The sequence below is a fragment of the Maylandia zebra genome, linkage group LG7 (genome assembly GCF_041146795.1).
Source record: "Maylandia zebra isolate NMK-2024a linkage group LG7, Mzebra_GT3a, whole genome shotgun sequence".
Taxonomy (NCBI): Eukaryota; Metazoa; Chordata; class Actinopteri; order Cichliformes; family Cichlidae; genus Maylandia; species Maylandia zebra.
The window spans coordinates 51,847,211-51,874,891 of NC_135173.1; the positions used below are offsets into that span (position 1 = coordinate 51,847,211).

Below are 27,681 nucleotides of genomic sequence, written 5' to 3' on the forward strand. Positions count from 1 at the left end.
TCACCCGTTGCCTACTGGTGGTGCTATACAAATACAGGCCAAGGAACTGTCCGATAACACCGGAGTCATGAGGATTCATCCTCTGGGGCCCATTGTTGTCTGTCTCAAATTTTTATGGCTGTCCATCCAATCTAACTAACAGACCCGTATCATTTTCCCCATAACAGTGCTGCTACTGTGGCTCAAAACACATATGTAAATGCTACAATTACTTTTACAATTGTTTTACTGTCTTTTACCCATCAAGGGAAAACCAGGGGCTAGAGGTTTACCAGGCCCACGAGGGATCCCTGGCTTGGAGGTAAGACTCTCAGACGCCACCCACATAAGAATGACCCCACTGTGCCTGACAGGCATTCAAAGATTTATGGCACAAGGATTTTTTATTTATTTTTTGCTAAGAAACACTTAATGTCCCTAAACATAAGCCATGCTAAGATCAATATCATCTGTTTCCAGGGAGACGAGGGCCCTATTGGACCACCGGGCCTAACAGGACTCGAGGTGAGTTATTGGTTAAACACCTGCTCCTATGAAAATAGAGGATACGAGAGAAAGATAGTCAGGTCTCATGTAGGCCATAAAACAAGGCTCATTACTTTCCACCAGAGTATCGTAAGTTAGAACAACACAATGTGCGCATGTTTGATCAGTGAAAAACAAGGGCTATAATTGCCTGTTTCTGTAGTTGTATCGTATAATTTAGCATGTTTGTCTAAATTGTATCCCATGCAGAAGCATCCTATTTCTATCTGTGGTAAGCTCCTCACCAAAGATAGAGGGAGGGGAAGGGACAGAGCTATCACTTAGACTGTGAAAAGCATTGCAATGTGAGGCTAAATTTGTCCCCAAGCGTGACAATCAACTAAATTAATACTTACTGTTTAAATTAGCGTGGTGTTTGCACCCCAGGGTTAAACTTTTACTACAGAGTAGACAGTAACCTAACCACAAAGACAGAAAGAGCTATACAAGATCAATATGTGGCTTGCTTTAAATCATGTGTTACTCCTTTTAATTCTCAGCCAGCTCCATCGTACGTATTTTAACTTCACAGCTTTAGCTTTATGCATGCGCAACATTCGCTGTGCCACAGTTAGAGAGCATATGAACGGTGATAAAGTAGGCTCTCTTTGTGGGTTTTTCTTGCTTTGGACAAGTCAGAAGTCTTGTGTTCTGTGTCTTACACAGCCTCCTGTAGCCTCAGGAGATTTTACTCATGGTGCATGCAATTCTTGATCATGGCCACTAGGGGGCAATAATTGCAATCACCATGTTTATAGGTGGAACGATTTATAGGTGTCATAAAATGCTTGAAGACAGTAATGGGCCACTGCAGAAGCATAAGATTTGTGATTGTGACTATTAAAATATTTTTGAAATGACTGAAATTTTAAAAAATTATTTTCAGAATAAATATTTGGTCAAGCTTACACTTCACAGCAAAACAAACTCAGATGCTACCTAAGTAATTGTCATCCCATCCTTTCTTCCACTCATCTGCACTTTCTTTCAGCCTAACTCCCTCCACACTCACCCTCCTCCCACCCACTCGCCTGCATCAGACTCTAACCTCCTTTTTGTGCTCCTTCCGAGGGGAAGCGCCGTACGACTCCTCCGGGAGTTGTGATTGATCTCTGGCCAGGTGCCGCAGGTCCTCCTACTCCTCCACCTCATCAGCTAGCTGTCTTTCAGCTTCAGCACAGACTGACACTCTGTATCGCTGCATTAGCCTCTCTCTTTTTTATCCTCTCCCTCATCTTCTCATTTGCTCTTCATTTGTCTCTCTCTCTCTGCACAATGAATGATCTTCCTCTAATCTAAAAAAGATGATAAGAAGAATTCTTGGAAATCTCTAATTAACTGCAAGAATCTGCCTTCACCCTTTGTATCTTAGAGCCTTATCCAGCACTGCGTTGTATAAGCAGCTGAGCAAACCTCAGTAAAACTTTGGTACCGTTGAGTCACTCAATCAAGAACTATGGCTCAGGCATTCCTGACCTGAAGGTGGTACTACCAGTAAAAAAGTCCCCCCCCCCCCCCCCTCCAAAACGTCCTTACCTTCACCCACCTTAACCCCAGGAATGACTGTCTGCGCAAGAGGAGCATTAGTCATTCTATCACTTTTTTTACAGCTCGCCAAAATGTACTGTCAGCAATACCTGTAAACCGCACTGCATATGTACGTGCACGGTGAACCGACCGTTTCCCGCTTCTCTCCTCAAGCTGTCATCTCACAGGAAAAAGATCTTTTATCCTTGCTGAGAATCTGGGATTAACATTAATGATGCGTTCACTGGCAAGTGCATCCCTCATTATTCATCATCCTGTGCTAAAATCTTTCAGGGTAGAATGGGCAGGCAAGGATTCCCTGGGATACTCGGTACAGAGGGAGTTAAGGTGAAAAAAACCCACTTTTATTTATGTTTTTTTTTTATTGCTTTTTTGGCAAAATACATTGAAGAACATTAAATTCATTATTCTAATCTTTTAAGTAATTGCATATTTCTCTCTGCAGGGAGAGGCCGGCATCACTGGAAAAGTTGGACCCATGGGAGAGAGAGTAAGAAACCCTTGGCGGCTTGGCTGCTTTTTACCAATTCATTAATTCAAACATCTATTAATTCATCCATTCAACATGTTTCAGGGCTTGGTGGGCTTCATTGGACCTGTGGGAGAGGCGGGACTGGCAGGAGAGAAGGTAATAATTTGCGGGGGTTTTTTCCCATGAATTTATTTCAATAGTCTTTACAAGATCACGTTGAAAAGAAAACACTGGACTTGTGCAATTTTAGGGAGATCGAGGGGAGATGGGCCTTCCTGGACCACCTGGAGAAAAGGGACCAACGGTAAGACAGAATGACAGCTAGAGTGTGGAGGGCTTTCACACTGAGAAAGAATGACGTTTGAGTCTGTTAAAACGTGACCTCAAGATTACATTTCCAAAGAAGGTATCTTGTCTTTGTTAAAAATCCTAAGAAATGGTCATTTTAGATTAAACTGTGTCTGTTATTCCCATGGGAATATAGTGCTGTGAGGGATTAAGCACACATGTACCACAAGAATATGACAGAATATGTTGGTTTTTTTTCCTCAAAGCACAGCTCAGTCGTCACAGTTCAGGCAGCTTTAAACCCTGTATTCTAAGCAGTGGTTTGGCAATTGACAAGAGGGCTTTAACTGGGGAACAGAGCTTGTAATATTCATTCAAACAAAGGTGGAAATAATTCCAGTGAATCCGTTGTGATATTTTACCTCTGTGATGGTATTAATGGTCAGAAAAGTGCTGACAGTCCTGCTGGAAATTTTTCAAAAGAAAACACAAAAATAGAAAGAGGATATTGTTTTTTTTTTTCAGACATCGCTTGATAATTTCTCTACCGTCTGCAGGACCTCTGAGTAATTCCCTCAGTGTTGTACACTTTCTTTTACCCCAGGGGTGTCAAACATACAGACCGCAGGCCAGAACAGGCCCACCAAAGGAATCCAGTCTGAACCAATGTAGGATTTTGCAGAGTTTAAACGTTATTACAGTAGCCTTTCTTTATAATGACAGTGGAGTGAGACAGTCACTGGGGAAATGGCCGGTTTATTCATTGTCAGTGATTGTAGTCCATTATATTAAAAGAAAGGGTAACATTTAGAGATGTTTTGTTTTTTTTTATAGTTTGTTATGCAATGGTTTCACTGGCCTGGCACGCTTGAGATCACATTGGTCTGTATGTGGCCCAGGAACTAAAATTAGTCTGACATCTCTGCTCAGTGGTTAGTACTGTCGCCTCAGGTCCTAAGTTCAAAATGCCATCGAAAATATCACAAGATAAACTCTCCCAAAGGGATTTGACTGAGGTGCCGGCTTAGAGCTCCACACAGTGGCTGCACGCTGCTCTGAATACTGAGGATGCGTTGAGCGTTGAGAGGAAGATCAATAAAGGATAACTTAGCTTAACCTGCTCTTTCAAACAGAGTTCGTCGACTCTTTATCGTGTAGGGTCTTTTACGGACTTGTCTAATGTATGCGACTTGCCGGAGTGGATAAGAATTTAGTCATCATTGTTGCTCAAGCAGAGAAGGTTTTCCTGCTGGCTGACAGCCAGTTAGATTTCTCAGAGGACTTCACCACACACACACATACTCACTCACAAGGAAGTTCTGTGTTGGCCAGCTACAAAACAGAAACAGACCCTCTGGAAAAGACTGCATCATACAATGTGAGGGGAGCTGACCAGCAGACATCTATAGTCACTAACAGAGTGCTCATACTGTAGGCTTCTTTGTTTTATTCCTGCATGACATCAGAACCGCCTACTGTGCTATAAGTTTGTGTATTGGATAGATTTTTATTGCACTCGGCTGTCTTGAGTAGTTATGACTGAAGTACTCCCCATTATATAGTTATGCTTTTACAAATGGCCTGGCCAAAAACGAGCTACTATAAAAAAAAAAAAAATAAGAGAGAGAGAAAAGCAGCCAAAAGTAGTATGTTTTCCTACATAAAATCATCACCTCATGCTGTCTATTTTCTTTCTGTTCCGCTTTCTCTTTCATCGTTACATAAAACGTATTTTCCAGCGGACAGAGCTTTTCTCCAGATGTATGTTTGAACTACCAATGAGGGTGTGAAAGATGGACAATTTATTGCCTCAAACACATCTCAGTGCAATTTGGAGAATGAGTTTGGCCTTTATGTCAACACCTTTCTGCTTAAATAAACTTGCTTTGTAATAGGTGAAAGTGTCAGAATATCATCATTTTGTGTTGTTTTTGTGTTTTTTCCTGATGTGTATCAGTTGTAATCGATGTACTGAGTTTATGTTTATCTATGTTTGCACACCAGGGTCACCCGGGGGGACCAGGTGAGGCCGGACCTACTGGACCACAAGGAAGACCAGTAAGTCACCATCCTTTTGCATATTTTGCACTTTCTTTTTACTCATTCATAGTTGTATATGATCCTCTCTAATCATAGTGATGACAGTGAGTGGTTACTAACAATAGTAAGTGTCTGTTTCATAGACATTTGAAATATTAATCAATTAACTTTTTCTTATTTTTTTTAAAGTATTTTAATTTCATTCATTCGTAGATTATATTTTAAGTAATTTTAGTTACCCACATTCTGTAGGTTTCTCTGAGCATTATAAAACCTGGCAGCCTCCCGCCGAATGTGCATTACCCTCCTGTCAGTCAAAAGCCCAACACCTATAACCAATTAGAAGCTTCCCCTGCCCCCCGTTCTTTGCCGTGGCCGGCTTTGACAGAGCGGGCCAATCATTGGTTGAAAGCAGGGGCCACTGAGCCACCAAAACAAATATAAATACGGGGGGTTTGGGGTGCAGCAGGACAGGATTCCAGAGCAGACCCTTTAATTGATGTGAGTGACAGATCTAACAACAAACCCTATAGTATGTTCCCGAGGTCAGGCTGCCCTGCAAGGTCAACAGCCAGGGGGCTCTGTGGTCTGTCAGTGTAAACCTTTGTTTTATCTCTGTCCCTCCCCCTTGTTTTCTCTTTATCCCCCATTTTCCTTTGTTTATCAGGGCCCTCCTGGAGCGACTGGGCCAACTGGTACCAGAGGGCCTAAAGGCTTGCGGGTAAGTCGAAAGGTTCACGTGAGTTTAGTTGGGGGGTTTTTTCTTTGCAGCTTAGGTGTTGACTGGCGTTCTGCAGTCACTGTGTCACAGATCCCAGCCTTGAGAACAGATCATAGACTTGGCAGAAGAGTGTGTATATACACCATTTTCTGTTTTGCATATCCTCTGCTGTGTGTTTATAGGAGATCTGTGCTACTGCTTTCAGAGCTGTTTGGTGAATAAGGTGAAGTGATGTGTGGCGGGATCTGAGCTGATGTTATAGATGTTTTAAAGGACGCGGGTGCTTCTGCACACATATGCAGTTTCAAAGTTGAAGAATTAATGTTTCAGCCTTTTTTGGGGGGGGGGCGAACTCATTGTGAGCACTAGAAGAGCTCTGGTGATGTAAACCAAATGCTCTTTTCTTCATTCCATAGAAATGGAACAATAACTGGTGGTTATGGGAACGAGTCATTGTTAGTCCAACATCACTTCTGTTGTGGTTGGAAAATGGGATCTGGCTTTTGTTGCTCATCTGGAAGCTGCTTGCAGATAAATATAGTAAACTGGGGAAGCAGGGTTTATGTTAATGATTAACTAAGATTGGATTGAATTATTCTGCTTTAATAGCAAACTGACACATCACTCACAAATGCCACTGCTGAGGCTTTATAACACGACCCGTGACTAAGGGAGTAAATCCCATCCATCCATCCATCTTCATCCGCTTTATCCGAGGCCGGGTCGCGGGGGCAGCAGCCTAAGCAAAGAGGCCCAGACCTCCCTCTCCCCAGCCACCTCCTCCAAGGCGTTCCCAGGCCAGCCGAGAGATATAATCTCTCCAGCGTGTCCTGGGTCTGCCCCAGGGCCTCCTCCCGGTGGGACATACCTGGAACACCTCACCGGTCACTACGCCCCTACCCATAGGTGAGGGTAGGGGCGTAGATCGACCGGTAAATTGAGAGCTTCGCTTTTACACTCAGCTCCCTCTTCACCACGACGGACCGGTCTAGGTGCATTACTGCAGCTGCAGCCCCAATCCGTCTGTTGATCTCTGGCTCCCTTCTCCCATCACTCGCGAACAAGACCCCGAGATACGTGAAGTCCTCCACTTGGGGCAGGAACTCATCCCCGACCCAGAGTGGGCACTCCACCCTTTTCCGGCTGAGAACCATGGCCTCAGATTTGGAGGTGCTGATCCTCATTCCCGCTGCTTCACACTCGGCTGCGAACCGTTCCAGTGCGAGCTGGAGGCCCTCACCCGATGAAGCCAACAGAACCACATCATCCGCAAAAATCAGAGATGAGATTCTGAGGCCACCAAAGCGAAAGCCCTCCGCCACTTGGCTGCGCCTAGAAATCCTGTCCATAAAAATTATGAACAGAACCGGAGACAAAGGGCAGCCCTGGCGGAGCCCATCACCCACCGGGAACGAGTCCGACTTATTGCCGGCAATGCGAACCAAGCTCTTACAACGGTTGTATAGGGATAGAATGGGGAGTAATTCCCCTGTAATTAAATAGAAATTCAATGGATTTTATTTGAAATTACACTAAAAACACTAGAATAAGTAACAATATTTAAGTACTGCATAAGCAATTATTAGTAGTACGCAATTTCATGCTAAGTTTGCAGAAAAAGAAACAATATTTCATCATCTTACATCATGAACCCGCTCTACTTATCATGGTGCAGGCCACATTATGGAGTGGATAATCTTGCCTTTTTACATCGCTTTATTTGATATTCATTATGTTGATGTTTATGATGGATGTTGTCTTATTCTATAATTCCATTAAAATGATGGAGCAAAGTCTAACTTAATTTTTGTTCTTTCGCAATTACTGTGTAAGCAAAACCTTCAAGCTTCCGAGCAGGAAAGGAGACGCTCCTTTCCTGCAAACTACATGGAAGTTAAACCACTTCATAATACATATAGTGTGCTTACAATGTAAGGTAGGGAAATATTGTTTGTTTTTCCACAAAATTACCACGAAATGACTTATGCAGTGCATGAAGTTACTTTCCATGAATAATTTCCTTTTCTATGAAATTCCTGAATTTACTTAAAACTATTCCTGCACTACCTAAAATTACTTACCGATTACTTAAATTTACTGTTTCTTTGTCTCCTTAAAAACCTACTTGTTGCCCTCCTATTCTTTCCCCCTTGTTCGCCCTTTTTAAAAAAATCTCATTATTAGATTTTTGATATATTTTTTATTTTTTGAAACCTCGTGTAAATACATTAGCATTATAAATTGCACTTGTGAAGTTAATACTTATAAAGTGATAGGAGCAGCGAGTTACATTATTTTACACTGCTTAGTACTCTAGAGGAAGTTAGAGCACCTGTGTTTTTTTTTCTCTGTTACGACCTGTTTAACACTTCCCCAGTGTTGTGGCAACAAACTCTATGCAAATAGACTTCAGATAATTAGCAGACACAGATAATGCCAATAACAACAGTGCGATTTCTTCAATTTCAGCGTTGCGGGAACAATAAAAAACACATAAAACTCCAGAGTGCTTTCTTGAAAGACGATAACCAGGCAAACAGGGACTAAGACCTGAAATAGTATCTGGATAAATACCATCAAGAGAAATTTCAATCCTCAATAATTGATGTTGCTCATAAAATGTGACATCTGGAACACCATGAAGCAAATAAATTCTTGAAGTCCCACTTAAACATATGCTTTCAGGTGCAATAATAATGAATTCTGAGTAAGATAATGAGGACAATTTCTATAATTATGTTTACGGTGAGTTTTACTTCACAGTTGTGAACGTACCCTCAGTTTTAGCCTGTTTTTAGTTTGGGAACTTTTTACTGCTTTGGGTCCAATGAGCCAGCTGGAAAGTGGCGTAAAAAAGGGTTGAGCTTCTTCATCTGAAGAATCTATGGGAGATGGGCCTGGCCACGCTCTAAAATCTCAAGTTGTGTTTTCAGTTATTACTAATGTCAGCAGCTTCCACTGCCAATAAATCTGCCTGCTGCTACATGACTTAGTACGCTGGGTCTTCCAAGACTAGAAACCTGAGCGTAGCAAGCCAGGAGTTACTCTCTCACAGACTCTGTTAGCAGCTGTGATCTTAAGTGTGCGACCGCAGACGCTCATATCTCACCCCCGCTGTCTAAATGTGCACAAGCTCAGTCCCAGCAACAGTTTTTAAAATAAAAAGCTTTTAGTGTATTCAGCATTCACCACGTTTAATGAAGCAAGTAAACACAAACTGATTGGCACGATGAAGTCCGAGCTGACACAAGCAATTTAATGTTCCCGTTGGACAGAAGAAAATGAAGTAAGGCTGTTTTGTAACAGCTCTGTATCAAAGACTTTGTCACGCTTGGATAAAGCATCTTAGTGTGAAATGAGACTGCATACAACTACCATTTGAACAGCATATGTGTTTTAGATTTTCCCTACTTGGATTGAAGCACGAGGCCTTGTGAACTGTGACATCTGGCTCTGCAGAGACTGTTTTCTGACATGCATATATTGTGGGGGAAAAAAAGAGGGAGATAAAACTGCACGCCAACATCAGCCTGTAGGGCGTTAGTGCCACTGCTGTCGTTTTCTGTGTCTGTTTTTATTTTCTAGTTTAAAAAAAGAAGAAAAACTCCAGTAAAACTTGCGGATGTCAGCCACAAGGAGTCACCCAATCACGTTTTGTGTCTAATAACTCCTCATGACTTCTAATCACTAGAAATCCTCTGCTAATGTTTTCCATACTGAAGAGTCATCTCATCATCCCTCCCTCTTGGCATCATCCAAGACGGCCAGTTCATATAGATGCTGACTCTCTTGATGTGGTTAATCAAGTTTTAGGCATAAATATGTTTTCTTTGCCTAGATAGAATAAAATATTTTCCGTACATGTCAGCTAATTAGTCTATGTAAACGTAACCAGTGGGTAGCAGGTACCCCAGACAGGAATGTTAATGAGCGGTGCTCATCCAGCTCCATGTATAATAGGCTTATAGCACTTCAGCTAGCGTTGTTCTCCATGGGCCAAACTCCCACTGTGCCCAGTCATCAATCACTCTCACAACAAGGCCTCCTTTGTGGGGCTGTCATGTTATAGGCTTTTTGATTTCCACTCTAAAATATTTCAATTATCCTGAGAAAGGGGCAGTTAAACGCTCACTCTTTATAGCCACCGAGATCCGATCAGATCCGACTGACCCGTGTGGTGTCACACAGTCACAGTCAGTGAGCATCTTCTCGATGTTAGTGAGCCAGTATCTTCCACAGCGCTGACAACAGATATGGTTTGGATGCAGGTGCAGAGCAGATGGACTGCGCTGGTATACTGCCTGGTTCCTATTTATTTTCACTACTCACAGGACTAGCAGGCCTTTTAGTGGATTTACAATGATTATTTGACAGGTGGATACAAGTAAAGTAAAGAGACAGCTGTTCTAAAAATGTGTGTGTTTAAGTGTGAGCAGTATGCATATGTGCATGCCCTGACTTGTAATTGAAATAGTTTTACATGAAGCCTCTGTGCACATGTACATACATTAACTACAAGCACACAGATATATTTATTTTTGATATTTCCCTGATAAATGCAGGACACTGTAAGTGTTGGTGTCAAAGTGTACAGAGATGTTTGTTTACAGTATGTTGTGGCTTTCTGGCAGTATTACAGTGACCTCTGTTGGTGGAGTGACAGCTGTCTTGTGTTTCAGGGAGCGAAAGGGCCTGACGGTCCAGCTGGAGAGATTGGATTAGAGGGCAAGAAGGTAAGGACGCTGGGATATACTTTTATCAAATCACGCAGACACAATTCAGAAAAAAAGCATATAAGAGAACAAAATTGCTAAATAAGCAACGATCAGCACAAAAAATGGCTACACATCTTCTTTTTTCCATTCTGAAACCTGGAAATATGAAATAAACTGATGTGTATGGACAGTTGCTAGCGCTCATCCTTCTTCCTCTCTGCAGGGTCCTGATGGTCCTCCAGGAAAATTAGGTTTCCCTGGACCGCAGGTAAAGCTCCTGCGGTACCTTTCTGATTTTCCACTTCTTCCTCTCATGTACTTTTTTGGTGCTTATGTTCCTCCCGAGGAGTGAGACCTCAGCATAATTTAGAGGACATACATGATACCGACAGTGTGGAGACCCACAGTCTGTGGCCTAGATTTACATATATGACAACTTATTGTTCATTTTATTTGATTTTTTTTTGTTTGTTTTGAGACTTTGAGACTTACTGTATCTGAGCAGCTGTTGCAGTACCTTGTAGTGATCTTTATTTATAGAGATGGTTGTAAATGCAACATGATAGGAATCAGTGTAATAGATTTCACAAAGATACACTTGTTTGTATGGCTAGACAGGCAAATAACATATCGTATGTGTTATTACATCATAAGTTTATAAATACGCACTGTAGAACCGTTTTGTTTTAATTCTTTTTTTTATGTCTTTCCAGGGAAAGCAAGGAGAACCAGGAGAAACCGGACCTAAAGGATTTTCTGTAAGTTCATTATAATCATACATGTGAATGTTGAACAAATACAACTGAGGAAGGTTAGATGAAGTCATGAAACTCCACTCTCTCTATTTTATAGTTGCTGATGTCATTTTCTGAATATACTGTATCTGACATCACACCTGAAATGCAGTGCCATTCTTTTGATTTTTAAATGTGATTTTTAAATTTTCAGGGTATCCAGGGGCCTTCTGGATCTCCAGGGGACAAGGGAATAGCGGGCGAGCCAGTATGAACCTCTTCCATATTCTCAAATATGTCTCTTGTATTCCTTCATCATCTTTATACCTTTCCTGTTTTGATATCTCCGACCATCCACAGTCTCTTTCCTTCCTTTTCAGTCTTTTGCCGTATTTTCATTGCAGCTCATCAAACTTCCTCTCCCTTCTTCTGAGAGTTTTAATATTAATAATTCTTTTTGGTAGAGTAGTTCACTCTGCCCAGCCCTGTTAGCCCCCATAAGCCAGGAGCTAGTTTATGAGACATTTTTGAGTGCCTATTAAAAATATATTCGCCTGTATTAAATGTTTCCTCTGGCGCAGCCAGAGAATTGTCTCATTCTTTGCACATCTGTTCTGTAGTGACAAAAAACAAGATTGATCTTTGAAAAAGAAACTCCGCATTTATAGAAGCGCTAAACTGCTGAACTTGCAGGGAAGTAGACGTGATTGCTATTGCTATAATAGATCCAGTCTTTACTTTAAAAGATTTGCTCTCCTTCTTGTGGCTTTGTTTTATTGAACAGCGGGACAGGCAGAGCACAAATAGAGGCTCAGAAATGTGTCTGTTTGCATGCATACTGACTTTCCCGCAGCAGCACTGGAGACCCCATCCCTCTTTGTTTTCATTAATATGACAGAGTTACAGGCTGATATTCTCCTGTTTCCTGTTTAAGTAGAAAATTGATCACTAACATAATTTCTCTTGCTGTATACTCCACAGAGCAGAGAAAAATCGTATTTTCCATTCATTCTTCACAATTATGTTTCTTGTGCTGCAATCTTGTAGCTAGAAGGGCTGCAATGTACCCTGACATTATTTATGAAGTTTTTGTGCCAAAGCATCAGTATTTAAGAAGCTGGATCAGTGACACAATTAGTCTTTGCATTCAGAGCCAAACTGGGTACTGCAAGCGTGCTGATTTATCAGCCACTGGCACACTCACAGTAAACATCAGCCAGAGGTTCCTTTTTCTTTTTCTTTCTGTGCACATGACAATCTAGTTGATTTTAATTAGGCTGAAACATCTCTATTTCTCTTGTCATTTAGGGACCGGCAGGGCCACGTGGGACTATCGGACCTTTGGGAGAGACTGGTCAAAAGGTGAGAGACCTCGCTTACAGACAAGCGTGGATTCATATTCCACATGCAAAAGGTCACGCTATTTATTTGCATGCACAAAAAGGGTGTTGTGAAAACTAAATTAATAAATATGTGGCATCTGTTCCTCATCCTACCCCAGTAGATCAATAACGCTCTTTAATTTAACCAATCTGTCCGATTTAATCAGTCAGCTACATAACAAAGGGCTCTTTTTTTCCCCTCTCTCTCGCCTCTCTCTTTTGCCAATACATACACAAAAGTTGAGATATTATTCATATGAAATGTCAAAGAGTCATCTGCTGTTTTCAAGGGTCCTCCAGGAAAAGTGGGTGAACCAGGACTGCCAGGGGAGCCAGGGGAGAAGGTGAGAGAATAATATTGTTGTAGTTTTAGCTGGGCGTGCTCTATGTTTTTACTCTGTAGTGGTAAACAGGATATCAAAGTTTAAGAGCTATCTGTGTTTATGTGTCAGGGAGCCATTGGACTTCCTGGGAATATCGGAGAGCAGGGACTAATAGGACAGCGGGTATGTTTATCTGAATTATGCTGTACAGTCTTCTTTGTTCTTGTTTCTTTCATAAGCATAATATATTTATGTGTGCGTGTGTGCGTGTGTGTGTGTGTGTGTGTGTGTGTGTGTGTGTGTGTGTGTGTGTGTGTGTGTGTGTGTGTGTGCGCGCAGGGAGAGCCAGGTCTAGAGGGAGAAGCTGGTCCGGCTGGTCCTGATGGAACCAAGGTGAGATGTTTTTTCCCTTTCGTGATGTAACTGTCCTCCATGCTGTATTCCAAACCAAAGCATTAGTTTTGGTGTGTAAGAGTGCCGCTGTCCATCGTGCACCTTTAGGGGGAAAAAGGTGACATGGGTCAGGAGGGTGACAAAGGAGAAAAAGGTGAAACCGGACAAAAGGGAAAGGAGGGCCCCCCTGGAAGTCCTGGATTCACTGGTGTCAGGGTAAGTCACCTGTCTTTCTTTTAAAATTCATACACACACGCACAGACTTTTAAACCTCACTCTAAACCTTTTGTCATGGTAGGGTCCAGAAGGGAAGCCTGGCAAAATTGGGGAACAAGGCAAACCAGGGTCAAAGGTGCTAGCATCAAATAACCTAACAAGTATTCAGAAATAATAACAAATACACAAATGCTGTGTGCTCAGGTATATTCTAACTCTTCTTATCCTGTACGTTTAGGGTGCCAAAGGTAATCAAGGTCACCTCGGGGAGACTGGGTCAGTGGGGAAGACTGGACCGCCAGGTTTTGTTGGGCAAAAGGGTTCCAGAGGAACTATTGGTCATGTGGTAAGGTGGAATAGTAATAATGTAAATCACAAGCACTTTGCGTAATAATCCTTTAATAGATAAAACAATTGAAGATCCAACACTTGTATTCTATAGGGCGCTCCCGGTCGAATGGGTCAACAGGGGGAGCCTGGTCTTGCAGGTTATGAGGTAAGATTGTTTTGTTAAGGTTATACATCAGAGTCAGCACAATGAAGCATTTGTTATAGTTAGTTTAGATAATATGACTATTTGCGACTTTCTTTGCAGGGCCATCAGGGACCTCAAGGCCCCATAGGGCCTCAGGGACCAGAAGGTGAAAAGGTACGCATTGCTCACTTTACGTGGCGTGTTTCTCTTACTCTTTCACTGTATCATAGGCCAAATCCTTATTGTGCCCCTGGAATAAGCTGAATATGTAACACTCAGGGGGCATTTCAAAAAAGCTTAAATCATCAAGAAAGTTTGTATTACTCGAAAACATTTGGGTAAAATTTTTCTTACTTTTATGCTTAGGGCGAACAAGGGGATGATGGGAAGGTAGAGGGTCCTCCTGGTCCTCCGGGTGACATGGTAAGTCACACCCAACTTACTTTCCTTTCTCTTTCTCGTGTTTGTCTTTTATACAGTTGCAGAAATTGTGTCATTTTCAGTTTATTAATAGACTTTGTATCTTATCAGGGACCTCCAGGGGACAGAGGAGAAAGAGGGGAGCCAGGAGATCCTGGGTACAAAGTGAGGACCATCCTTCCACTTGATTTTTTATAATATTAATTTGTGATTATCTGTTTTATAATCTGTTGTTATGTTTTAGGGGCAAATTGGTGTGGATGGTGAGCGAGGTAGACCCGGTGCTCCCGGACTGCCAGTAAGTGCCAAAACTTGTGATTTTCAGGCATACAAACACCAGGGACAGTCACCTGGTTTGTCTTTACATGCTTTCATTAACACAGTTGTCAATTTCAGGGACATCCTGGACCTCAAGGACAGCAAGGACCCAAAGGGGGCAAAGGAGATCAAGTAAGGATGGGAAACAAAAATGATGATGTGTGTGGGGTTCAAGGTTCTCAACGATATGTTACAGTTGGTCTACAGCTTGGGAAATGGTCCAGTCTGCATAATGGGTCCTTTGACATACAAAGCTAATATAAAATGCAACTATCAATGTACAATTTTTAAATGACATATTTGTAACATTTTGGCACTTTGGTGTAGGGAGGTGGTAGGATGGAGTACTTACTCCATTACTGGAATAAATAATTTGAACAGTTTTGCTAATAAAAATATAGAATGCTAGTTCAGTGCATAAAAAGTAATTACCTCATATAAATGCGCATCATATTAACTCTATTTATATAGAGACATAAATAGCTGCAAAAGGATCAGCAGGTTTCTGCAAAAGTTGAAAAATGAGCTGATGTTGTGCATGATCAGAAAAATTTACCAAAGAGTACAGCACTGTGCAATGTGGGCTAACAACAAAAGATCATCCCAGTAAGCATTTAATATTACCAGAGATGTGTTTTAAAAATGTCAGTACACACCTTTAATAATCAATACCTGTTCAGTAACTGCACACTTAAAACTTTCTATCTCTCATTCTTAAGGGTCAGAAAGGCAAACAGGGTCAGCCAGGACCAAAAGGAGCCAGAGGACCAGAAGTAAGTGACTTGTTTTCATACACCCACAGCAGGTTCATTTAGTGTTTAATTAAAAAGAAACATTTTTGCAAATTATCTGTCTAGAAAAAATGTGTTTTCGGTAAAATGGATTGTCTTCATTGTCAAGTAAAATGAGCTTAAATGATGCATTTCACAGGATTTGCTGTAGTTATTTGATGAGCCTGCTCTGCTCTGTAGGGTGTAGGTGGTCCTCCTGGTCCTAGAGGTGTGGTGGGCCGAGAAGGTCAGGAGGGTGTACCCGGGGTGGATGGAGTCCCAGGAAAAGATGGCAGTAAAGGAATCCCGGTGAGATGATCAAGGAAATCATATTATTCATTTCATTAGTGGCCATTAAATCCTGTTTCCATCCAGGAAATGAGTTTAAAAGATGCGAAACAGCCTGATGAATTTGCTTTTGAATTTTGTCTTCTTAATGCCAGGATAAAACCTTCTTTATTTTATCAGCTCAGTTAAACATGTTCTTCTTCCTCATTTTACCTTCTCAAAATGAATCTAGGGAGAGCATGGTGACGATGGGGAGGCTGGTCTTCCTGGAAAAGCTGGCTTGCGTGGTAAAACTGGCGTTCCAGGACTCCCAGGAGATCAGGGAGCTTTTGGACCAAAGGTAGGAGGGATATTCTTTTCAATTAGCAATAGCTACCTCAAATAAGGAATATACTAGTACAATATACTGTGTGAATGTGTGAATGAATGTGAGTGCGAATGGTTGTCTGTCCCTGTGTGTTGGCTCTGTGACAGACTGGCGACCTGTCCAGAGCGTACCCCGTCTCTTGCCCTATGACAGCTGGGATAGGCTCCAGCGCCCCCCGCGACCCTGAAAAGGATAAGCGGAAGCGAATGGATGGATGGAATATACTATACTAGTACAGTATGACAGCCTTAATAAAAATGCAGTCATTCATCCATTCAGGGTGAGCGGGGTCTTCCGGGTCAGAGTGGACCTCCCGGAAAAAGAGGCTTCAAAGGTGGAATGGGATTGCCAGGGCCACAGGGCGACAAAGGACCTAAAGGACAACCTGTGAGTGTCAGCAACAGATACAGTAGTATACATAACAAGGAGTAGATGTTGAGTTATATTTAATTTTCCTTTTAAATTAATTCTTCATTAAATTCTCACTCAGGGTGACACAGGAGAGTCAGGTTTTCCAGGAGTTCTGGGAGTTTTTGGACCAAGGGTACGTGTACAACAAAACACTAATAAAATTTTCCACACATATTTAAGGCAGTTCATTTACAGTACACAGTCATTATTATCTAGATGAGGACAGAATAGTGCAGGTAACTTAGACAACACGTGACAATGACATTGATTAAGACAGGAAGAGAACGAAAAGGAGGAGCTCAGATGGGGGTGGGTTACAAAGCGGCTTGCAGTTGCACAGCAAATGCAAACTCAAGCAGCATAAAGAGTACGCCCTTTATGATAATTCCTAGTTGAAATCATTGAAGGGTAAGCCATCATCTGATCTGCCAGGACTTCAGCTGAACTTGACTTGGTGCCCTGTGTGAACTAACACTACACTTGATTTGTTGTTCAGGTCTAGACCAGATGTTGCAACTCCTGGCCCTGACTAAGCTGAAATTGTTGGTGCTTGCACAAGTTTGTGTTGTGTACTATTATAAACCTATAAATCACATTTTATACAAATGTCAAATAAACACTGGTGTGTGACTAATCATGTCACATGGCGGGGAAGACCACTATAGCTCATTTTTCCTAAATTCAATTCAATATTGAAGCCATCAGAGCTTATCCAGTGTTCCGAGATGAAGCAAAATCTATAGTCAGAGATAGGTTAGTGTAAACATATGTTTTAGGCCAAACTGACAAAGTGTGTAATGGCTGTGTGTAAATATGTATCACTTTCAGGGGCCTCCAGGAGACTTTGGGCCAAAGGGCATAAGAGGGCCAAAAGGGCCCCAAGGATCAGTGGTAAGTAACGTGATGATTTAGATCATTCTGATAAAAAGCTCTGGAATGCTCATTCTTTTTTTTTTTCTCCTTTAGGGTAGACGAGGAATTGTTGGTCCCGTAGGAATTATTGGTCCCAATGGAAGAGCAGTACGTTTTGTACATGACAGAAGCTTTGACATTTCTCTGCGCTGATGTCTTTCAGCATACTCACTGGTTTATGTACACTTTACAGGGTTCTCGAGGACAGAAAGGCAATCGTGGCGAGACTGTGAGTTTTCGTTGTCTTTTATCATATCTATCACTTGTTTTTTCCCCATTTGTTTACATTAAGAGTGCAAAAAGCAGAGTTGATTGCAGAATTCTGGCTAAAAATATGTTTTTCTCTCTCTGAACAGGGAGCTCAAGGTCCAAGGGTATGTTTGCACAGCATCGTCTTTCCCTCCTGTTACAATGGATTTTAATTTTACTGTGGTGACTTGAATGACAAAAAGTTAATATAAAAATTATGTTCTCTTCCCTGTTAGGGATCTCCTGGACCTCGTGGACCACCTGGACGTCCAGTAAGTTTTTTTTCCCTCAGCGTTTAACCAAATATTATTTTCCAGCTTGCATGACACATGCAAGCCTAATGCCTAATGCCTGTTTTTTATTTCCTTTAGGGTCCTCCAGGTGTCCCTCTGTCATTTGTAAGACATGTTATACTTGCTGGTTTCATTACACCCGATATGTGTTAGAAGATACAATGTCACTGATTAAATTCAAACTGGGGGTTTTTTTGATGTAGAAAGAAGATGGTGTATTGTTTATGGATTTACCCACCCCACTCAGGACTGAGGTTAGTGGAAAATGCTGATAGTGTTTCCCCATTGTTATACTTTATAATCTGTTGACAACTTAAAAGACTCTTGTGTTTTTAGAATAAGCCTGTGATGGACCTGCCGATGCTGGACCAAGGTGCAGAGATCTTCAAGACCCTCCACTACCTCAGTAACCTGATCCAGAGCCTGAAGAACCCACTGGGCACTCGGACCAACCCTGCCCGTATCTGCAGGGACCTGCACAGCTGTGAACAGAAGTTAAATGATGGTGAGAATGGTGTGCACGGCACAGAGGGTGAACAGTTTTGTGTATAGATAGTCAAATGATCCTAAAACATGTTTTTATTTTCAGGCACGTACTGGATTGACCCCAACCTGGGTTGCATGTCAGACACAATAGAAGTCACCTGCAACTTTACCGGAGGTGGACAGACTTGCCTGAAACCATTAACAGTGTCCAAAGTATGCATGAGATAGTGATATCCCCCAGTTTCCACAAAATTATAAAATATTTATAAAGGTTACACATAAAATAAACTTGTTAACCATCTCCTTTTCTCTAGCCAACAGTCAGTGTTGGTCGTGTTCAGATGAACTTCCTCCACCTGCTGAGCTCAGAGGCCGTGCAGCACATCATCATCCACTGCCTGGATGTCTCTATTTGGAGGTCAGCTGAGGATCAGCCTGTTGAACAGGGGTCTGTGAAATTCAAGGCCTGGAGTGGGGAGGTGTTTGAGGTGGGAGGAGAGTTGGAGCCAGAAGTCTTGGAGGATTCCTGCTGGGTAAGACTGAGATCCAGTTATCTTGTTTATTACATGTTATATCGTTACTGAATTTAAAGCATTCAAAGCATACCAAAAACTGTGGGTATAAAAAAGTTGCTCTAATTCTGATATTTTCAATATTTCAGATAAAAGATGGGCGCTGGCACCAGACCCATTTTGTGTTCCACTCCCTAGACCCCACACTCCTCCCTGTGGTTGACATTTACAACCTGCCAAAAGCTAGTCCCGGCTCTCATTACCACCTGGAAGTGAGCCCTGTTTGCTTCCTGTGAGCCTGTGTCTTCAGAGCAAAGACGGATGGAACAAGATACATTCGCATAGGTGGAGAATGGCGCAATCTCCCAACCAACCAAACCATGTCCAAACCGTGGCCAAACACTGTCCAAGCAAGAAGATGCCACCAACCCCCAAACAGATCCTGCTTCGCTCTGCCAAACTCCCTGGACTGCAAACACAGAGGGAGGAAGCACAGGGACCTCGGGCTGGAGCCGGGGGCAAAGAAGGGCTGAGAAAGAACAGGGCAGTTCTCGCACTACAACCTTCTTCAGGCTCTTCGAAAAGGATCTTCTCATATACGCTTACTTGGAGAAAATAAAGGCGCTATGCCACAAAATCTCTCCAGAACATTTCTAAGTGAAGGGAGACAAAGGCCAAGTTAATCAGTGGACATTATAGTAACTTATTTTTGTATACAGTCTGTATACTGAGCGTACTTTTGGGGGAGAAATACCAGAAATTTATTTCTGCTAGAAGAAAAGAATTAAAGTAATCCGGATTAGTTCAATGTACATATTTATATATATATGCTTATAATTAACTTTTATACCTGTATATCTTATGTAAATTAATAATAATAGTAATAATAATAATAATAATATTCTTTAAGTGCAATAGAAAACGAGAAGATAATTTGGTGTTTTAAATCTATATGGAAGGATTTGTCAGGGGTGCCTTTTTTTTTTTTTTTGCCTTTGGTGCTCATCTTCTCGTGATCCGGCATAGGTGAATCAATCCAGAGGGAGAGTTGTTTGCTTAAATTGAGCAGAAGTCACATTTATATTTGTTTTACTCCATTGGGAGATTTCCCTGATGTGGGAAACAGCCAGTGGCACACAGTTAGCCCTCAGTAAATTACATCCAAAGCCACAAGCCAATACCTATCCACAGGGGGTATATTAAATACTTACTAGACCAGATGCCACTGATGATTAGGGAGAATTTAGATGGAGATTAGGGGTCAGGTTTAGGGAGACTATGGAGCTCAGGTTCTCAGTAGTGTTTCTCTAACTGTGGAGTGTCCTTGCTTCTTTATTTATCATTTACAGTAAAAGGTAGGTGTTCTTTTTAAATCAGCATCAGTCATAAACCTCTCCTACCCCACCTATACAGCAATCTTTAGAGGGGAACTGAGCCACATGAGAGAGTAGTGTGAATACAGGAATCCAAATCAACCTCCATTTCTAAGCCTGTCGTCGCTCTACTGCCTGGTGCTAGGTAAACTGTTTAAGGTGCTAGCCATAGTGCTGTATTTACACCACTGTGCAAAAATATCCCAATGTTTATAGTGTTTGCATGCTTAAACAAATCAAAAAATATTGCCATAGCTGTATAATGCACTATAATAGCGATATCCCATCTAGCACTACAGAATTCCCATAAAGTCAGTCATCTGTCATTTATGTAAATGTGTTCAGTGCTGCAATTGTAGGTGTATTAGAGAGCTTATTACTGAAAAAACCCCAAAAACATTTCTGCTTTTGCATGCCCGCATAAATCTCAGCATTTGAAGTATTTTTTAAGGCTAAAATTGTTTTCTCTGTACAAAGCCCCTTCTCTCCCACAGGTGTATGTATTAAGTGTAGAGACACACTAGTGGAGATAGTTTTTACTAAATGATAATAATATTAATTAAAAAAAACATTTCTTTGATGTAGCTGGACACAAATGTGTATAATTGTGTAAACCTCGCTGTATACAATGGATCCCCTCTTGCTAATTTAATGTTATTTAATGTTGTTAATGTGGTTGCTGACTGAAGCAAGTTTCTGTTGGTTGAAGCAATACTACTCTTTCTGACAACTTTCGAAAAATCAGTTATCCCAACTGGTCTTGGAGTTTATAGATTTGTTTTATGTGTAAATTTGGGACTCCAGAGAACAAATTTATTGCAATGTTAATTCTTTTATTTTTGTAACTTTTTTTTTCCGTTATGTTCCTCTATGATAATCAAACATGTACTGTACCAGGATTGTGCTATTCTATCACTTGTGTTTTTAAAGAAATTATGCAAATATGTGAATTTTATTTTCCTTTTCCTTTTGTAAATCTGTTGTAGACATTTCAAGAAGCTAAGAATACCTCACAATTTTACGCAGGACTTGGACAAACGTTTTTTTCTTGCCTTTATAATTCAAATCTGTTTCGGAAATATCAGCCAAATGCAGCGAGTAAGTCCTCCAACTCTGAACAAGACGGTTTCTGTTGCCTTCATCGTTTCTCTGTCTACTCTTTAGTGATTGTTCGGTGTCCATTTGTTAAATAAATACTTTTAATTTGTGTCTGGATTTTTACTTTAACCATTGGCCATAAGCTGTGATGCAAAACATATTTTACTTATTTACCAACCTAATAAAGTTGCAAAAATGTGTGGCTTTGACATACAGTAAACAATATCGACACTCTATATCATCAATCTATATGTGCTGAACTATAAGGACACAAAGGCTTTTCGGGCCACTGGTTGCACAACTTAGCTATAATTAAACACATAGAGCGTTTCGACATTGCAATATGACTCCAGACGGGTGTAACTTTTTCCACAAGGTGACACCGTGGTGAGTTGATTCATCGCTCACACCTGAGTAGAGGCCTTCAGGATCCTAAGTATTGGAACATGGACACCATTTTTGTCATTTTACCTCTGGACATGGTCTTGTGGCTTCTCTGGACAAATTAAAAAATAACAAACTGATAAATTTTTTTAAAGACTCAAAATTTTCCGAACAGAAAGTAACATAAATCCAAATGTAGGGATTGTTTTTAACCATGATAATCATGGTTTTTTTAATCATATTTAATACATCATTTTTTAAATACCTCTACATCATCAGTGTGTATGTGTTTTGTTTTTAAGAAACCTAAATGAACTGCACAATTATTGATGGCTCAGGGTTTACAGCTTTAATACTTTGATGCAATTAATTTGTAGTCAGTGACCATTTGAAGTCTGGACCTCACTGAGGGCATCACCTCCGTTCCTTGAGGTTTGAGGGAATTTTTCTCTGCACAGGCCCAACCACAGCATTTCTGCCAGGTTGAGCTCTTTGACTGAAACATTGCACCACCTTGATTCTTTTCTTCTTCAGCCAATCTGTTGTAGATTTGCAGCTGTGGTTTGGACCATTGTCCTTTTACATGACCTAGTTCCAGACAAGCTTTAGCGGTCAGACAGATGGCCTCACATTTGACTCCAGAATACTTTGCTATACAGAGGAGTTTGTGGTGCACTTAGTGACTCCAAGGTGCCCTGGACCCATGGTAGTCCAAATCATCACCCGTCCACCACCATGCTTTACAGTTGATATAAAGTGTTTGTGCTGATATGCTGTGTTTGGTTTTTACCAAACATGGTGTTATGCATTATGGCCAAACATGTCCACTTTGTTGTCATCTTTGAAAAAGACATTGTTCCAGTCATTTTGTGGTTTGCACAGTTCAGATGCAACCATGCAAACCTCAGCAATGCTGCCGTGTTCGTTCAAACAATCACTACAATCTTCTTCTCACTGCACTGCCTGCTAACTAAAACCTCTAGAGTTTGAGATGTAGTTGTTCAGGTTTTTTGCGGTTTCTCTGAAGATTGTATGGTCTAACTTTGGGGTAAATTTGCTGAACTTCCACTCCTGGTAAGACTGACATGTCCTGAATATTTTCCATAATTGTTCTGACTGTAAAATGATTTGGAAATAACCTTATAACCCTTCACAAACTGATGGGCAGCAATAATCGCTTCTCTTGTCATAGATGATATTTTTTCTCCACGGCATTATGTGAACACACACCTGAATGCTCCTCATGAGCAAAATGCTAAAATGTTTGTTTTTATAGAGGTGCTCACGCCTTTGATGATCAGTTAATCAAATGCATTTGATTAGCAGCACCAGGCTGCTACTTACCCTCCTAATTCAATGGAAAAAGTGAAGGTGTATTGAATCTCACACCACTTCTGTATTTTGGCTTAGTTTTTCTTAAATAAATAATTGGCAAATGGACTGGTATCTATATACCAGCCTTTATTCAATTTGAGCATTCACTGTGCTTCCTACTAAAAGTCTCATTCACCCAATAACACACACATTCATAAAGTGTTTTTTTATCTATATCTATTCACTGTTTATCTAACATTCACACACTCACACTTTGATGGATGCAGTACTTTGCCCAAGGATGCTTCAGCATATGGACAGGAGGAGCCAGGGAGAGATCGGTAGATGACACCCTCAATCACCTGAGCCACAGCCGCCCTCATTTTAGATAATGACATGATAATACCCATAAATATGTTCATGTGAGATTGTAATTACTCAATTTTAAGACCGGCTGATGATCAGATGATTTTTCTATGTCCACATATTTGAAACCTTAGAAGTTAAAGGGATTAGTTTATTTTGGCCTCCAAATCTAGAGCAAGTAGTTCTCTGATGGTGGAAAAACGTTCTTCACTAATGCGCTTTGATAGAAAAAGAAAATAATCTAGTGATTTCTAGTCCATTTTGTGTTTGTATGAATTCACCTCAAAATGTGAATGAATAACATAATCCAAAACAAATGACACGCAAAGAACTGAAAGCCTTTAGAGATTGAGCTATAATGATAATAATAATAATAATAATAATACTACTACTACTAATAATAATAATAATGAATACAGCCTGAAGTTTTGAATTACACCACATGCTGTCGCTATTGTTCTCTGATTTATTTCATGTGCAGCAGATGCTTACACAAGGGAGGGCATAGATGTTTTTCAGAACTTGCATGGACGATAAAATACAGAGACTGAAGCCATTACTGTAAGGTCGTTTAACTAAATGTTGTAATTAGCCCACTTAGTGGAGCAAATGTTAATTATGCTGCGGCATCAAGCAACACACCCGGCGTCCCACTCACCACACACACATATAAATCATCCTAAAGGATGTTTTTACCATCCTAGTAAATATGCGGAAAAACACACAAATCTGTCATCTGGTTCATTTCCTTTTGGAGTTTAGTAAAATTAGTTTAGTCTTAATGCGCTCTCGGGAAGAGAAAGCGCCAACATTGATCCAAACTTACAGTTTTAGATCAATGCTGGCGCTTTCTCTTTTGGATCAATCTTGGTAATGATCCAAAAGTGGAAGTTTTGGATCAATACTAAGTCAACAGGATACGGATTATTGGGTAATATAATTAAAAAGTCGTCTTTTCCAATAATGGAGTTGTCGAGCACAGAAATATACCTTTGGCTGAATGACAGTTGGAAAAAAAAAACATCCAAGCTGACAGCGTGTGTATTTTTGAGCCTTTATGAACCTTCCCACGGTGTTTGCTTTGGCCAATCGCTTTGTCTCTATATCCACCCAGCTCCGTGCTGCCTTTCGACCTGCTCGAAAAAATATCCCCACTTTGAGGTCATTAGCAATAATTATCTTGAACCTAACTGTATTTTGAACTAATGTTAACATGAAGCTTAAAATAAGAAGAAAACACAGTCTGGCTTGTTGTAACTTTACATCATAATACTAATCATTTCGGTGTATCACAGGCTAGGTTTCGTTACAAATATTTCCTGCAGCGCCTAAAGGCAGCACCAGTTTCCAACGTGCACAATGGTGACGTTTACCATATCATGATGGCGGTAGCCTGGACTATTTTGAATTCCGTCCCGCTTTTTGAACTTTACACTGCGTCCAGTCGGTAAAATGATATATTGCTTTGGCGAGAACAAACAATAAGTGAACCACAATTATGGATTCCGTCGTGGGGGACGATGTGACGCTCCCCGTTGACATCAACGGAAGGTAAAACAGTCAACAAAAGCTAGCGGGCTAACGCTAGCGTGTATGAGCGTTACTGTATGTTTTAGCTCTTCTGAAAACAATATTTTACATAGTTACCGCTGCTTGGGCCTGCCTATGAGACCAAAGCTCTCGAGTTGTATTGTTTTAGACACACAACGATACTAAATGAAGTTCTTTAACAGTCGTCTGCGAAAATGTCTTTGCTTAGCTTTTATTACTGTAGGTTTAACAAGAAACGTCTGTTTTATAATTTGGGTGTAGCAATATTAGGTCATCTTCTATTTAGGGGATCATACGTACATGTAAAATTGTGCTTCCATGTTGTAGTAGCCATCTGTAATATAGATTTGATTATGAAAATGTGCTGGGGAAATAACGGAAACAAAACAAAAGCTACTAAATATATAATTGCCATAGATAATTGCTATATACACAGTTTTTCCCACTTTAAGTTGCTTGTCTGTCTGCAGCAGGTCATATTGACATACACACTATTTGGGAAAATATTACTCATATAAACAGTTAACATCGAAGTCCAGTAAATGCGTACCTAACGGTAGTAACGTTTCGTTTAGCTGGGAAGAAAATGCCAATGAAGGAAGGGGGAGGGGGGGGGGGTGAATTGATAGGCTGTGAACACTGGTCCAGAAAGGATGCTCTGTACTGACCACTGCTTGTGGCACGGTTACGAATCATACTCAGCTCTGTCGATGTTGCTGTGATGTTGCCGCGAGTGGCAGCACGACGTGTTGAGCTGTCATGCAGAGAGTGAAAGAAAGCGGAAATTATGAGAAGCACTGTCAGACCGCATCAGCGGCGTCTCTGCCACTATTGTCACAAAATGAGGAGTTAACATTTTTATATTTATTTCCTTTCCTTTTTTCCCGCGTGCTCTCCGTTACGTGGAGAAAGAGCGTGATTGTGGTAGGTGAAGCGTTCATCATTAGCTTTGCTGCACTGTGCTCTTCCTGGGTAGTGCTGAACAATGTAGCTAGTTTACAGCTTCTTTTTCATTCTTACAGATAAGCTAGTTTTCGCATCTCTGCCTTAATGCGTTTAGTGTCCCCTTGTTAGTTTCCCTTTTAAGGACCAGGCACAGCTTGTGTTTGGTGGAAAAGCTTTCATCCAGGTGGTAAGCATACCTCAGTAATTCAAGATGTCAGCTGATATGTGTGGTGTGCATTGTTGGGTAATTCTGAAACCCGACTCACTTTAGTCTTTTAGTTTCGAAATTGTGACCTTGCTCGACTTAATGTTGTGGGGGTTTTTTTTATAATTACTGTGCGTGAGCTTAGCCGCGTTCATGATTTCCAGTAGCAGCTGAACAAAGTGAGAAAAAGAGGAAGTCACTGTTTACATGCTGTTACATTGTTTCCACTGGGTGCTGGAGGGGTTACTACAACTGAACCGTTGTCAAAACTCTGTCAAAAACACTCAAAGGGGTCAGTGTTAATGTCTTGGCTTCTTTATGGGAAGGTTTAATGTGAGATGCTGTTTTTGGAAGTTGTTTTACGTGTTTATGGCTCTTGCTTTACGCTGTTGCTGTAGAGTGCTTCCTCTGCATTTACACAGGAAGGGGTTTTTCTTGGCATGTGAAACCTCAGTGATGCAATACTTGTCAGCAGAGTTTTACCGACCTTCAGTGTGTTTGTGGAGGGATACTGTGTTCCTTTTATCCATGCACATGCACATGAACAAGCAGTATTTGACCGATTTGTTTTCTGGTTGCTGAATTGCATCAGCTGTGATTTGCTATTCTAAATTATAATAATAATAACTATTTTCAGTTGACGTCGGATCTTCGTTAAATCACTGTAATGTACCCGTTCCTCAAAACAAAGATGGGAAAGAGCAGTGTCATTGTGTTTGAGTCTGAAACTTTAGAAGCAATAAACAGCCTATTTATAGCAGGGACATTCAGTCTCCACAGAGTCGCAGAAAGCCTGGAAAAGGACTGAACCTGGACAAAATATTTTAATATATTTGTCTGATTAGAATTGTAAATCGACTCAGGGGAATTCAACGAAGAAGCAGTAGCACTGTGGTTTTTCTAATGCAGAGAGGTTTTGGAGGAAGTTATTCACTGCTGAACTTCATGCTATTCCATGCAACGGTCAGGGTGGAGGAACATGAACCTGGGCCCAGATAGTTCATGTTCCTGTTTATGCACATGATAGTTATTGGTATGCCCGGTTGTGGTGTAGCGGTGCATTCCTGGTTCCAGATGTGTGTGTTGCTGGTGTTTGGTGTATTATACTGTGTCAGTGAGTGACGCCACCGTCCCATCACTGTCTGACGCTTAGCTGATCAGAGCCACAGTGCTCTGCTTGTGCACAAATGAAAGCCATCTCCATCCATTGGTTTCTCTGTCTTCCAGGCTGCCACTGGCACATGGTCTCTCTCTCTCTCTCTTTCTCTCTCTCTCTCTCTCTCACACACACACACACACACACACACACACACACACACACACACACACACACACACACACACAGAAAGGCAGCTCTACCATAGTGGATGTAAATAAGGCAGAGAGTCATTCTTAAGCTATTTATGGAGCATCCTTGGGGCTCAGTGGAACTGGCCAGCGTGAGTAATGTGTGAACATCATGAATTTGTGTTTTTCTGAAACACATGAATCGGTGTCTGCTGTGTTTGAGAGCTTTAGTTCTTTTTATTTTTTTTTAAATTTGCGGGTTTTTTTGTTAAATATGTTGGGAGTGTGACAGTGATATTT

The 27,681-nt window shown here is 41.1% G+C and overlaps 2 protein-coding genes across 5 annotated transcripts in view; both read left to right on the plus strand.

Annotated features, from left to right (window-relative positions):
• The window catches only part of col27a1a (collagen, type XXVII, alpha 1a), a 65,808-nt gene extending 44,370 nt beyond the window's left edge, over window positions 1-21,438 (plus strand). Inside the window, exons 21-61 of the mRNA XM_004549767.3 lie at window positions 248-301; window positions 460-504; window positions 2,347-2,400; window positions 2,519-2,563; window positions 2,648-2,701; window positions 2,796-2,849; window positions 4,838-4,891; window positions 5,541-5,594; window positions 10,274-10,327; window positions 10,533-10,577; window positions 11,023-11,067; window positions 11,258-11,311; window positions 12,352-12,405; window positions 12,716-12,769; window positions 12,878-12,931; window positions 13,088-13,141; window positions 13,250-13,357; window positions 13,440-13,493; window positions 13,596-13,703; window positions 13,800-13,853; window positions 13,953-14,006; window positions 14,199-14,255; window positions 14,364-14,417; window positions 14,497-14,550; window positions 14,649-14,702; window positions 15,290-15,343; window positions 15,542-15,649; window positions 15,861-15,968; window positions 16,275-16,382; window positions 16,486-16,539; window positions 17,235-17,297; window positions 17,373-17,426; window positions 17,512-17,547; window positions 17,675-17,692; window positions 17,804-17,839; window positions 17,939-17,965; window positions 18,064-18,114; window positions 18,197-18,365; window positions 18,450-18,559; window positions 18,661-18,879; window positions 19,008-21,438. Of these exons, the coding sequence (XP_004549824.3) occupies window positions 248-301; window positions 460-504; window positions 2,347-2,400; window positions 2,519-2,563; window positions 2,648-2,701; window positions 2,796-2,849; window positions 4,838-4,891; window positions 5,541-5,594; window positions 10,274-10,327; window positions 10,533-10,577; window positions 11,023-11,067; window positions 11,258-11,311; window positions 12,352-12,405; window positions 12,716-12,769; window positions 12,878-12,931; window positions 13,088-13,141; window positions 13,250-13,357; window positions 13,440-13,493; window positions 13,596-13,703; window positions 13,800-13,853; window positions 13,953-14,006; window positions 14,199-14,255; window positions 14,364-14,417; window positions 14,497-14,550; window positions 14,649-14,702; window positions 15,290-15,343; window positions 15,542-15,649; window positions 15,861-15,968; window positions 16,275-16,382; window positions 16,486-16,539; window positions 17,235-17,297; window positions 17,373-17,426; window positions 17,512-17,547; window positions 17,675-17,692; window positions 17,804-17,839; window positions 17,939-17,965; window positions 18,064-18,114; window positions 18,197-18,365; window positions 18,450-18,559; window positions 18,661-18,879; window positions 19,008-19,154 (2,787 nt within the window). The 3' untranslated portion in view covers window positions 19,155-21,438. The remainder of the gene's footprint in view (window positions 1-247; window positions 302-459; window positions 505-2,346; window positions 2,401-2,518; window positions 2,564-2,647; window positions 2,702-2,795; window positions 2,850-4,837; window positions 4,892-5,540; window positions 5,595-10,273; window positions 10,328-10,532; window positions 10,578-11,022; window positions 11,068-11,257; window positions 11,312-12,351; window positions 12,406-12,715; window positions 12,770-12,877; window positions 12,932-13,087; window positions 13,142-13,249; window positions 13,358-13,439; window positions 13,494-13,595; window positions 13,704-13,799; window positions 13,854-13,952; window positions 14,007-14,198; window positions 14,256-14,363; window positions 14,418-14,496; window positions 14,551-14,648; window positions 14,703-15,289; window positions 15,344-15,541; window positions 15,650-15,860; window positions 15,969-16,274; window positions 16,383-16,485; window positions 16,540-17,234; window positions 17,298-17,372; window positions 17,427-17,511; window positions 17,548-17,674; window positions 17,693-17,803; window positions 17,840-17,938; window positions 17,966-18,063; window positions 18,115-18,196; window positions 18,366-18,449; window positions 18,560-18,660; window positions 18,880-19,007) is intronic.
• A 3,288-nt stretch (window positions 21,439-24,726) lies between these two features.
• cdk5rap2 (CDK5 regulatory subunit associated protein 2) overlaps window positions 24,727-27,681 on the plus strand; it is a 34,030-nt gene continuing 31,075 nt past the window's right edge. Inside the window, exon 1 of one of the 4 annotated variants that reach the window (XM_004549774.5) lies at window positions 24,727-24,944. In XM_004549774.5, the coding sequence (XP_004549831.3) occupies window positions 24,892-24,944 (53 nt within the window). In that variant the 5' untranslated portion in view covers window positions 24,727-24,891. Of the gene's footprint in view, window positions 24,945-25,661; window positions 25,869-27,331; window positions 27,534-27,681 lie in introns of those variants that run through there. The other 3 variants (XM_004549775.5, XM_004549777.6, XM_023155203.3) reach the window with 3 other exon arrangements.